Source organism: Protobothrops mucrosquamatus, unplaced genomic scaffold (genome assembly GCF_001527695.2).
Source record: "Protobothrops mucrosquamatus isolate PMUCROS unplaced genomic scaffold, P.Mucros_1.0 scaffold_215, whole genome shotgun sequence".
NCBI classification, from domain to species: domain Eukaryota; kingdom Metazoa; phylum Chordata; class Lepidosauria; order Squamata; family Viperidae; genus Protobothrops; species Protobothrops mucrosquamatus.
Genome location: NW_015386291.1, coordinates 326,182 through 339,361, shown reverse-complemented (window position 1 = coordinate 339,361; position 13,180 = coordinate 326,182). Strand labels below are relative to the sequence as shown.

At 41.2% G+C, this 13,180-nt stretch overlaps 1 protein-coding gene across 1 annotated transcript; it reads left to right on the top strand.

Annotated features, from left to right (window-relative positions):
• The first annotated feature begins 4,592 nt into the window (after positions 1-4,592).
• RLN3 (relaxin 3) lies at positions 4,593-8,082 on the top strand. Its single transcript, XM_015827367.1, has 2 exons — positions 4,593-4,752; positions 7,826-8,082. Exons 1-2 carry the CDS (start codon positions 4,593-4,595, stop codon positions 8,080-8,082), a joined length of 417 nt encoding a protein of 138 aa, XP_015682853.1.
• Positions 8,083-13,180: the final 5,098 nt, after the last annotated feature.

Below are 13,180 nucleotides of genomic sequence, written 5' to 3'. Positions count from 1 at the left end.
GGCAGCTTCTTCAGCCGAAACCTCTCGCAGAGCATCTTGGAAGGAAACATCTTCCCTGGCGAACAGTCTCTGCTGCAATTCTGTGTTTCTCAGCCCGCATACAAAACGATCGCGAAGTCTTTCTTCTAAGTCCTTGAAGTCGCACGGTTTAGCTGCTCTTCTCAAGGCCGCAACATAGTCTTTTGCTGATTCACCGACTTGCTGATCTCTCTGTTGAAATGTGTGCCTCCAAGCCATAACTGATTGCTTGGGCTGGAAATGTTCCTTTAAGGTTTTCTTGAGGTCGGAGTACAACACCGTTTCCAGCGAGACTGGGGAGATTAAACTCTCGGCGATCTCAAAGGCGTCTTGCCCACAAACGCACAACAATGTGGCAGCCTTTAAGCCTTCCTCTCGAATCTGGTTGATGCGAAAATACGTCTCGACTCTTGCCACATACGATTCCCACCTCTCGGGGTGAGAGACGTCGAAAGCCTCTAATTGCCCAACCTTTTCCATGATCGATGGTAAGGTTTCTTCTTCTTCAGTCGCACGCACCCTCCAGCGATTTCGTACTGGCAGGATAACGCTGACTTCCACGCCGTTTCTTTCCCAGACTTCTTTTGGGTAAGTCTTCTAGCTTTTCTAGCCGTAGAGACTGAATCCCACCTTCATCGCCAGTGTTAAGTCCTGGGAATAATGGCGCTTGAGACGAAGCATCTCCAACAAGTTTTTATTGTTTGCTCCATTCTACGAACAAACAGAGCAGAGGCACGCAGGCCTCTATTTATACCCTCTGATCCCCGGGCAAGTTCAACCAATCCTGAGGCGGGCTTTTCCCGCCTTGCGCATGCACGCAAGGCCGGCGCCGCTCAGTCTGGTCCCGGGCAGCTTCTGCAATTGCCCGGGACTCTTGCAACGTCCCGAGCCTGCAAGATGCAGGCTCAGGACACAACAACCTGCCCTATTTAATTGTGATGTGGTTGCATTTCCCCAGGCAGATCTATGCATAAGCTGAATGCACACAGCTCTTGCAGCAACAGCAAACAGCAGTCGTTTTCATAGATCTATCTCATGTACTTTTTTCTGGAGCAGCAGAACTTGCTCACAGTTATTCATGCCTTAGACCAGTGGTGGCAAACCTATGGCACGAGTGCCAGAGGTGGCACTCAGAGCCCTCTCTGTGGGCACGCACGCCATCACCCCAGTCCTAGGCCTTCAGCTTGGTTTTATAAAACCTTTTCACTTTAGGCCTCCGCCGCCGTGTACAAAAAAAAAAAAGGTTCAATCAGTCAATTTCAACTTCTCATGGGAAAAAAAAGATCTTGCAAAGTTGGAATTGATTGATTGAACTTTTTAGTCCCACCCAGTCTGCCGTTACCACCACAGCCACGCCCACCCAATGGGCCACACCTACCCAATGGGCCACACCTATCCAATGGGCCACGCCCACCCGGCACCCGACGATGCATAAGTGGGTTTTGGGTTGCAGTTTGGGCACTCGGTCTCTAAAAGGTTCGCCATCACTGCCTTAGACACCTCTTGATGTCCTCTGCATAGAGTTTCCACTGAAGATAGTTGTCTAAAATATAGCCATAAGAGCAGTTCTGGGTGCACCTCAATATGCCCAGGTGACACCTCTGCTCCATGAGCTACACTGGTTACTAGTGAGCTTTTGGGTGCAATTCAAAGTGTTGATTGTCATCTATAAAGCCTGGTTCTTCATAGACAACTTTCTCCAATTATTTCTGCCGATCCTATATAAGATTACAGGGATGGTGTGCTTCAGGTCTCAGTGACTAAACAGTGTCATCCTGTAAAACACCAGAGCCATGTCCAGCCCCCTGAAATACCATCCCCACCCAGAGGTGGTTGCTATAACTCCACCTTTGTTCTAAAAACAACCACAAAAAAGTAGCTTTTCAAAGAGGTGAGAGATTCAGACAATTTCTGGCTCAGATTAGTGGATAACTGGTAGTTGGTAAGCATTCCTCCCATAACTTATTTGATTTTATATTGTATTTTAATGGAGTTTAACTATGTGAAATGTCTTAAGTCTCCTGATTTAATGACCTGATAAATCCAGTAAACAATACAAATACAAAGGGAAAGATAGTGCATTTGCTCTGGAGCACCATTGTTGAGGGTAGCTCTAAGGTGGTTGATTGGTTAAAAGACTGACAGAAATATGTAACACAACAGGAACTGTCTCTATCCTTGTGCATTGCAGGCAATCGGCATATAATTTCCAGCTACTCCTGACAAATGGCCAAGCTGATCATGGTAAACTGGGAGATGTAATAAGAGTGAGAAACCTGCGACTTCTGGTTTGCCACTGCGGCCGCTGTGGCCGCTTGGAAGACGATTCCGTCTTCCACGTCCGATTTTCCTTCACTGGGGAACCCTGGAAAGGGTCGAAAGTCACCCTGTAGGGGCGACGAGCAAGGAGGTGACCCCCGTCTGATTGCAGGAGGGCGGCAGTCCTCCCACTCGATCCGGGGCAGCCTTCCAAACTGGCGGAGAAAAGACCGGCCATAGCAATATGGCTCGTCATTAGGCTGCAGACAGCTGAAGTCAAACCTACTATCAAGCACTCTGAAAGCAACGCGGATGAAACTGGGTGAGATCTGATCTTCTCTTTGCCCCAAGTACCTTCTTTTCCTGTAAAGGCTGTGAAATATCTTCTCCCTGTGAGGAGAGAGGGAAGGGAAATTCTATCCAACCCTCTAAGAATAGCGGCATCTGACTACCCAGGGAAATCAAAGCATTAAAAAGAACAACTTTAATTTAATTGGATTTATATGTTTCTGAAACTTGGGGACTAAAATTTTTCCTATTTCTATTGGAGACTTTTGTTTTTATCTACAAAAAAGAAATAATTGGGACTTTAAAAACTCTAAATAATTTGGGACTTAAAATACTCTAAACGGCATTGGTGATATCTTGTGGTGAAGCTTGGTATTGCAATTTGTTATTTCCTAAAAAGAGACTTGGCTCAAAGCCCAGACCTAGATAAGATTTTCCTGACCTTGGAACCATCTGTGAGAAGATTCAGCTGTAAGAGAACAGCTGGGCAACAAAATTGCCCCACTTGAAGTGTGACTGTAAACATTTACTGACTTTTGCTTAACAAACAACCTTTACTAGAAAGACTATTTACAAACAAGTTAAAGATGGATGAGGACCAGGAAAAAAAATCTTTCTATGTTGAAAGCATTATACGAAAGCATTCTTTCAGCTTGTGACAAAATGAGACCTAAAATAAAAGATCAAGATGCAGCTTAGATGCACAAAGCCAAATTTTGATTACAACTAAAGAACCTACAATGCAGAAGATAACAGAAGAAGCGGGACAACCAAATATAAAGACAGAGGACCCAATTGACCACCAAATATACCTGATGGAAAATCCAGAAAAGGAAGTGACAACATTGAAAATGGAAATGACTTTCTATGTAAATCAGAAGAAATTTGAGAAAAAAGTGGAACAGATCGAACTGAAGACAAATAGATGAGAGCAAATATAGGGAACTGGAATAACAGGGAGACAATTTAACGGATACAAATGGGCTAGTTCTCCCAGAAAACTGGCAATTAAATGGTCTCCTTTAATTCAAACAATACATGTAAGAATAGAGATCTATTTGATGATTTAAACAGGCTGATATGGAAGCATGACTGGCAAAGGAAGAAAGCTAGAATAAGGTTAAAAAACAGATTTTGACTCATTAGAGGGGATTTTATATTGTCAATTAGAGGGTTAAAGGAAGATGTTGAGATAAGGGGAATTTTGGTTATTAGATTTATAATATTTGAAAACTAGTTGAAAATAAGGATTCTATCGGCTTAATATTTAAAAATTGGACTTAAAAGGGAAAAGAAAGTTAAATATTATGAATATGTTTGATTTATTGATTATTGATTTGATAAATGTAATAATTATGTTCTAATTGAGTTGATATAATTAGAAATGTACTAACCTGAATATGAGACAGTAAATGTTAAGGGAAAAAGAGAAGAAATATTCGATGTTGTAATCAGAGATTTGCACTAAGATTTTGTTATTGAACTATTATAACCCAGTCACCACATTGCTTTTAAATATTTAAATGTAAAATTGGAAAATTAATAAAATATTACACAAAAAAAGAGTGAGAAACCTGCTTGTCTGCCTTCCTGCTTCTATTGATGCGTTTGGGACATAAAAGTCTTCAAAAATGCATAGATAGGTGTAGGGAGTCTTGGTGAGTTGTTCTGCCTGTGTTCCTCTCCCACCCGTTATCAGCATTTGCATATCTTGCTGTGCATTTTTTCTGTATGCACCTACATGTCTGTCCCTGCCAGGAAAGGCCAGGTAAGCGCTGAACCCAATTCCCTATCTGCCCAGCTGATAACAAGGAAAAGGTTATCTCTGATTAAGTGTGTATCCCCAAGCCCCTCCCCCCACCAAGAAAGGTCTCTGTCCCCTCCTGCTGTTAATTGGGGAGATAGCCAGAAAGATGCTCATGTCCACCTGGAGATATAAAAAGGACTCAGCTACATTGAGAGAAGCTGGCAAAAGGGAGTCGTGCTGCTGCAGGAAACCCCATTCTCATCCTGCAGCGCTCTCAGCCATGCCCAAGTTCCTCCTGGCTCTGTTGCTTGTAGTGCTGCTCTCAGAGAAATGGCTGGTGAGTGAAGCCAGGACACCTCCCTATGGTGTCAAGCTGTGTGGCAGGGAGTTCATCCGTGCTGTCATCTTCACTTGTGGAGGATCCCGCTGGAGACGAGCAGGTGAGCAAAGGGGATGTGGGCAAACTTGGGCTAGAGCCTGATAGAAGTAAAGTCTTCATCCTGGTTCATCCAAGCCGGGAATAAATAAGCAAACATGGCGACTGCTTTGGGAAGAAGGTTACAGATTATTGCAGAAGCAGAAAGATGGTTCTTCAGGAAAGAGCAGAGGAGAGAAGAGAAGAGTGAGCACATGGGTAGAAGGTTTTTATACCCCCTCCAGCCCTGTTTGGAATAGTTTCCTGTTCCTGTGGCATGAACCTTGAGTGTTTTTCTAGGCCTTGATATCTGTGGTTTAATCCTATTATCAAATCCTGCTTCCCAGGTGATGGGGCTAATGACTCCTAGAGTTTGGGTGGGTATGCAGATTTTCTCTTTGTCTTCTTGATTGCTCTGGCTTCAACTTTCTGATGGTTTTACATCTGCATTTGTATGGGGCTAGCTCCTGTTTGGGATAGTTGGCTTGGGGGCAGAGAGATAGATTTGGAGCCAAAGTTGGTTTCTGCTTTTTAAAATACTTTTGAGGAAATATATTTTTCTGCCCTTTTAATATTTCCTTCTCTGGGGCTCTGACTTTCCACAAGCCTAAATTGTTAAAGATACAGCAGCCTCCCCCAATGTGATACCCTCCAGATAGGATAGGACTACAATTCTTAAAATTCCCAGCTAACGTAGTCCTGCATAATGGGGATTTTGGGTTACCACCTTCCAACACCCAGATACTTTCCAGAACACGGGTGCTTCACCGAGGCCTAATCTTTATTTGGAAAATTATACTTTTTGAAGGAGAAAAATCAAACAAATTACCATTTGATAAGATCTAAATATTAGACAAGATTGATAAACAGTTTCATCGAATATCATCTTGCCAGATTTTAAGGAGATTCCCAATATAAAATACAAACTGGCCAATCCTACTATTCATGTGTAAAGAAAAGGTAGTGTTAAGTTTAAGGAAGAGTTAGAAAAAGACAGTTGTTCTCTAGGTCTCAGTTCCCAGTCTGTAGGAAGCCAGATGTTAAAAAATGCAAAAAGAAAGCCACAAATTGTTTAGCAATAGCACTCAGACTTATATACTGCCCCATAGTGCTTTATAGCACCCTCTGGGCAGTTTACAAGGTCAGCATATTGCCCCCAACAATTTGGCTCCTCATTTTATTGACCTCGGAAGGATGGAAGGTTGAGTCAACCTTGAGCCCCATCAGGCTCAAACTCCAGGCTGTGGACAGAGTTTGCTCGCAATACTGCATTCCATACCCTGCAGACCCATTGGCCTATGGGTCTGCAGGGCTCAGCAGACCCATAGGGCAATCTGCAAGCCTCACTGTAGGGAAAGGACTTTCATGTGCAAGGTATCTACATGCCAGGCAAATATTTGAGAACTGAAAGAAGAAAGTCATGAAGGAAAGAGCAGCTTTTCATTCACAAACTGCTGCTTTAGAAAGGAATTGTAAAAAGATGCAAAGAATGCTCTGACCAAGGTAAAATTGGGAGACAATTGGACTGGCCTGAGAACTAACCAAAATTATTTTATTGTTGTTATAAGCATGGGCATTAGCTCAAAATTGCTGTGTGGTTCCCCACTGTGCCATGCATTTGAAGCTGTCCTTGCATTGCTTTCTGTGTGTTTGTATGCCGCTAGTTAGTGGAAACTTGCAATAGCATATAGTACCATTTACAGAACAGGAAAGGACTAAGAAGCTGCTGCACCAAGACAGAGCCATGCAATTCTTATCCCTTTGCTCCATTGCCTTTGGCTCAGCTTCTTTGATTCATAGCCCTTAGTGTATTTCCAACAAAGGGTAGCTGTGAGAAGGCACATTCAGGGATGCTGCCCTGCCATTCACCAACAAACTTAATTAACTTTCATTACTCAGTTTGTGCAAGTTGGGTTACAATTCCCATTATCTCAGTCAGTAAATACCTTGCTACATGAGATGAGATTTGTCACCCATACTCTCCCAAGAATGCTAGATTGAGTTTAAAAGTAGGTATAATCTGTCCAGTTAAAATCATATAAAAATATAGGAAGACACTTTATTGTATTAGATTTTCCCTAATGGACAACTTACTAATGGACAGTACAATACTTGGCTGGTAGAAGGCATTCCTGTAGAAAACAGGAGTCTTTTTTGCTCTACCAGGAGATGCTGGAAACCAAACGTGGGACCTTTTAGGTACAAAGCTTGGGTACTGTTTGAGGAACACATCTTATTTGGTACTGAAAAGAATGTATACGTCAAGAAAAATATAGAAACCAAGGCACATCTAAGTTGCATCGCTTCTTCAGCTAGAGATACCACAAGCCTCTCTTAAACTTTTGCCCATTTCTTCCTACCCTTTCCTGTTCCTCTATTAAAAACAGAAGCTACACATCTGAAAGCGATTAGGGTTGGAGGAAGAGGATATAATTACAAAGCTGTAGACAAGAGACAGGTTAAACATCCCTGTCTGGGAAACTAAATTACAAGCATTTCCTTCTAATGTCAACACCTTTTCAATATGCTTTTGGTTGCCCAAACAGATCCGATGGCAATTAAATTGACATAAGGCATTTTCCCATCAATGTTCTGAAGCCCGATTCTGCAGTTTATACTAATCAACAATCATCGTCACATCCATTGACTTTGATATGTAGAAACTGCTGTTATCCAACCATTGCTCACCTTATTCCCCTTCAAAAAAAATGCTTAGAATACTGAGACTCAAGCCCTGTTTGGAAACGGCTAAATCTGAATATCTGCTAATCTTAGAATTTGCTCAGCCTTCTGCTTCAGATATATTGTTTCAGATATTTTGTTTATTTACAAAACATTAATATTACCAACAAAGTTAATAACAATTCACCAAGACAACCTACAAAGCATTTGTTCTCCAAAGGTGTCATGGGAAATGTAGGTTTTGCTACTTCTGTACAGGATGTTAAATATGTGGGTTGCCTAAATATTTATTCAGTTTCATCTAATGCTTATTAAGATATTCTGATGCAATTGACTTCTTAGCACAGTATCTATTTACTGAGCCCAATATCTTGCTCCTGATCTCCCTATTTTCCACTGTTACCTTCTCATTGTAGGAAATCTCAGTGCTCTCCTTGGGAGAGATCCTGCAGAAGCATTTGATACAACATCCTTATCCAATGAATGGAATCCAGCCCATTCCTCCCAACAGGATCCCACTGACAATTATGGGAGCTGGCAAGGTCAGCAGAGCTATGCCCTCTCCGAAGAGCCCCGGCCTTTGGATCGCAGAGCCCGAGATGTTATGGAAAGCCTGAGCAATGCCTGTTGCAAGTGGGGCTGCAGCAAGCGTGAGATCAGCTCTTTATGTTAGATAGCAGTTCTCATTTACTGCATGTGTTCATTGGTTAAAAAATAAAATAAAAACAAGGAAATATACTATAGAATTTGTGAGCTTGAAGATTAACCAGCATGCATGCAGATGCAACATGAATGCCTCCATGAAACATCCATCCTTTCATCAAGGTAGATACTGATTCTCAAAGGCCTATGGATCCCACTTACATGGTTATACTCACTTATGAAGTGCTCTGCAAGCCTTGTTAACACTATTTACCTGAATTCTAAGAACATTAATGAGCCTCAGTCACAACCAGAATGGACAGTTACATCCTGTTCCACTCAGTTGAAATTATTAGATCTCCTGGAATGGCTGGGCACCAAGCAGGGTTCGTGGCAGGAGCAGAGAATGTCTCGTGGAAAAGTAGGATGCAATGGCTTTCTGACTGTTGTTGAGGGTCACAAACGTTCTCCCACATTTGATAATTTACAAATCAACTCATGGTGAAAGGGGCAGCAAGCAAATTTAATAATCAATCCATTTTTATTACGATCACAGACCAGCATTACATTTAATGAATAAAAACATTCTTGGGTTGGTATTCAAGTTGGTCTCACAACCAACAGCTTTCAGGGTGGTGGCACTTCCATGGTGTATTTATTTGTCCCCTTAGAGAGGAACTAAGCCTGCTGCTCTGAGATTCAAATGACTATAAAACAAAGCTGACAAGAAAAAAAAATGAAATGAAACAAAATAATGAGATGCACTATGTTGACTCAGAACAGTTTGGTTTAATAGGGTCACTCAACTCAGATTTGTTTTATTTTGATAACATCAGTAATTCTCAAATTATAAACACTACAAGATGTTTGCCTAAGATTTCGAAGCAGCTGGACAAATTTATCCTCATGGAAACTGCCTAAAAAATGTTGAGAAAAGCTAGAAACGTTTAGGGAGAAGCCAGTGACATTTCTCAGAGTGGTTGTGTGCAATTTTACCTGGAACAATCTGCCACAATATCAAACCTTTGAGAAAATTTTACCTGGAACGATCTGACATAATCCAAATCATATTAACATTGTATTTTCTTCTGCAACTTGGCAGAAGTTAAGGTATACTGAATTGTATATGCCAGCTTTCCCATTAATCTACATATATGAGACTACAATTCATGCTATTATTAGTGAGAATTAAGAGAGTGGTGGTCCGACAGATCAAAGGGATGCACACAGTGTGGGAAGGAAATGGCCAATTGCCAGAGAGAACTTCACATTTTCCCTGTATAAAATTTTTGTGCACCTGTGAAAATCCAGATGGGCACAAACCTGAAACTACTTAGATTCTGCAGATGAAAAAAAAGTATTGATTATTGATTATCAATAGTTGTAAAGCAACAGTAAAATATAGCTAGGTAGCTAAAAGCGTAGGTATCTTTCTTGTCCCCAACACTTTTCCATTCCTAATCTTTGCCTTACACCCCATGCCCCACTTTGTATTATACATGTGTAACATTTAACATATATATATATACGCACCCCTTATTGTGACAATTGATATTAAATATACCCAATAAACTTATATATAAATTTATATTATTTATATCTGCAAGACCTCAAATTCTGTACACAGGAATCCCTCCTCTATTTTGCCCCTAACTTTAATATTTAAATTTCACAAAAGCAAAACAAAAGCCTGCTAGCCATGGGCTCACAAAGCCTTTTTACTTACTTCAAAGTTAACAGAGGGTATAAAATAGCAGGATCAATGGGCTTCCAAATGAAAGTACATTCTGTGTTGCTTGGGTTGTTTTCTTCTGGGATTTTATTTTTTACAGCTCAGTGATTCCTTGATGGTTTTCTCCCAAAATAATTTAACGCAAAAAGGCTGAACAAAGACATATGCTAACCACAGTCACCCACACTCATTCTCTGGCATACATATTAAGTGCCAGGCGAATATTAGCTATTTACAGTGTTCACTGTCATAAAGTGTAATCATGGCCACAAATCAAACAGCTAGTTCAAAACTATCAGACCAATGCCAATGCCAGACAAGCCTTATTACCTTCTTTGATAAAGTGACTAAATTAGCAGACCAGGGAAATGCAGTGGATGTAGTATATTTGGACTTCAGTAAGGCATTTGACAAAGTAGATCACAGCCTATTTCTTGGGAAGATAGAATCATGTGGGATAGACAGTACCACCACCGGATGGATTCACAGTTAGCTGACCAACCACACTCAGTGTGTAGTCTTTATTATATGTGGAGGGAAGAATGCAGTGAAGTACCTCAAGGTTCTGTCTTAGGCCCAGTACTCTTCAACAACTTCATAAACGATCTAGATGAGGGGGATAGAAGAGGAACTCATCAAATTTGCAGACAGCACCAAGCTGGGGGGAATTGCTAACATTTAGCAAGATAGATTCAAGATTCAGCAGGGTCCTGACAAACTTGAGCATTGGACCCTATCCAATGCAATGTAGTTCAGTGGTGAGAAAAGTAAGAACCTGTACTTAGGCATACAAAACCAAATGCACATTATAGAATAGGCAGTATCTGGCTCAACAGCAGTAATTATGAGAGGGATCTAGGTGTCCTGGTAGACCACCACTTAAGTGCTGAGGCTGCCAAAAAAGACAATGCAATCCTAAGCTGCATCAACAGAAACATCATGACCATGAGAAGTGACAGTACTGCTTTATACTGCACTAGTGAGGTCACACTTGGAATACTGTGTTCAATTCTGGTTACCACAATACAGAAAAAATACTGACATCCTAGAAAGAGTGCAGAGAAGAGCAACAGAGATGATAAGGGGTCTGGAGGCCAAATCATAGGATGAGCAGTTAAGGGAATTAGGTATAACAAAGAGAAGAATTAGGTGGGATATAACTGTCTTCCAGTACTTGAAGGACTATCACAAAGAAGAGGTCTATTTATTTTCCAAAATAGGACAAGAAGCAATGGGCCAAAGTTCATCAGAGGGTGATCCTACCTGGAAATATAGAGGAATTTCCTGACAGAATAATTAATTAATGGCAGAACTTGCTTCTGGGAGCTGTGGGTGCTCCATTGGTGGAGGTTTTCAAGAAGAGATTAGACAATCATTTTTGTTCAGGACGGTATTAGGTCACCTGCCCTGGGCAGGGGGTTGTGACCAGAATACCTTTAAGGTCCCTCCCAGTCTTATGCTTCTATGATTCAATTCATGTATACCAAACTTTGTGTGTGTGTGTGGGAAAGCTAGAGAACTAACAACTAAAGCTAACAGATAATGAATTGTGTGTCATTAGACCTGGGAATGGTATATGTTTATAAATCTAGCTTTTTAGTTTAGCATGTTATAAAAAACCTGACTCAAATAGAAGCTACGCTTCCAATAACAATTTTTTTCAATTAAAAATGGAAGACCCAATTCATTCTTGCAACCAGGTAGAGAAAAATAAGCAAAGACATTAACTCGTGCATAAATGCAGCAGATGCGCTCCTATACAAAATCCTTTTTGATGCATCCAAATATTGGGAGGAATTGATTTAATTGCAGCTAATGGACATAAATACATCCCTCACCCCTATTGGGATATCAAGTCCAGAGCATTAAATCCAGCAAACACAGGGCAGGCCGTTTATTTCTTACATCAATGGGCCCTATCCAACAAAATGAATTTTAATGTGGAGAAAAGTGAGATTTCACATTTAGGCAGGAAAAATCAAAGGTATAAGTACAGATTAGGCAGACATGGCTCAAAAACAGTAACTGTGAGAGGGACCTTGGAGTCCTAGTGAACGATCACTTGATTATGAGCCAGCAATGTGCAGTAGCAGTCAAAAAAGCTAATACAATCCTGGGTTCTATAAACAGAGGCATAGAATCAAGATCACGCAAAATATTAGTACCGCTTTATAAAACCCTAGTAAGACCACACCTGGAATACTGCAGCCAATTTTGGTCACCATGCTACAAAAAAGATGTTGAGACTTTGGAAAAAGTTCAGAGAAGAGCAACTAAGATGATCAAAGGCCTGGAGACTAAAACATATGAAGAATGGCTGCAGGACTTGGGTTTGGCGAATCTAAAGAAAAGAAGAAACAGGGATGACATGGTAGCAGTATTCCAGTATCTGAGGGGCTGCCACAAAGAAGGCGTCAAACTATTCTCCAAAGTACCAGAGGGCAGGACAACAAACAATGGTTGGAAACTGACCAAAGAGAGAAGCAACCTGGAATTAAGGAGAAACTTCCTAACAGTGAGGACAATTAACCAGCTTGCCCTCAAAAAACGTGGGCGCTCCATCACTGGAGGTTTTTAAGAAGAGGCTGGACAGTCACTTGTCTGAGATGGTATAGGTTCTCCTGCTTGAGCGGGAGGCTGGACTAGAAGACCTCCAAGGTCCCTTCCAGCTCTATTCTATCTGTCCTGTGGCCTCCAGCAGGACAGCGATGTGAAGTGTTAATACCACTTTACAATGCCTTGGTAAAGCCACACTTGGAATACTGCATCCAGTTTTGGTCACCACGATGTAAAAAAGATGTTGAGACTCTAGAAAGAGTACAGAGAAGAGCAACAAAGATGATTAGGGGACTGGAGGCTAAAACGTATCAGGAACGGTTGCTGGAATTGGGTATGTCTAGTTTAATGAAGAGAAGGACAAGGGGGGACATGATAGCAGTGTTCCAATATCTCAGGGGCTGCCACAAAGAAGGGGGAGTCAAGCTATTCTTCAAAGCACCTGAAAGCAGGACAAGAAGCAATGGATGGAAACTAACCAAAGAGAGAAGCAACCTAGAAATAAGGAGAAATTTCCTGACAGTGAGAACAATTAACCAGTGGAACAACCTGCTTCCAGAAGCTGTGAATGCTCCAGCACTGGAAGTTTTTAAAAAGAGACTGGACAGCCATTTGTCTGAAATGGTATAAGGTTTCCTGCCTGAGCAGGGGGTTGGACTCCATGACCTCCAAGATCCCTTCCAACAATAATAATAATAATAATAATAATAATAATAATAATAATAATAATAAAAAAGTTGGAAGGGACCTTGAAGATCATCTAGTTCAACCCCCTGCTCAGGTAGGAAACCCTATACCATTTCAGACAAATGGCTGTCCAGTCTCTTCTTAAAAACTTCCA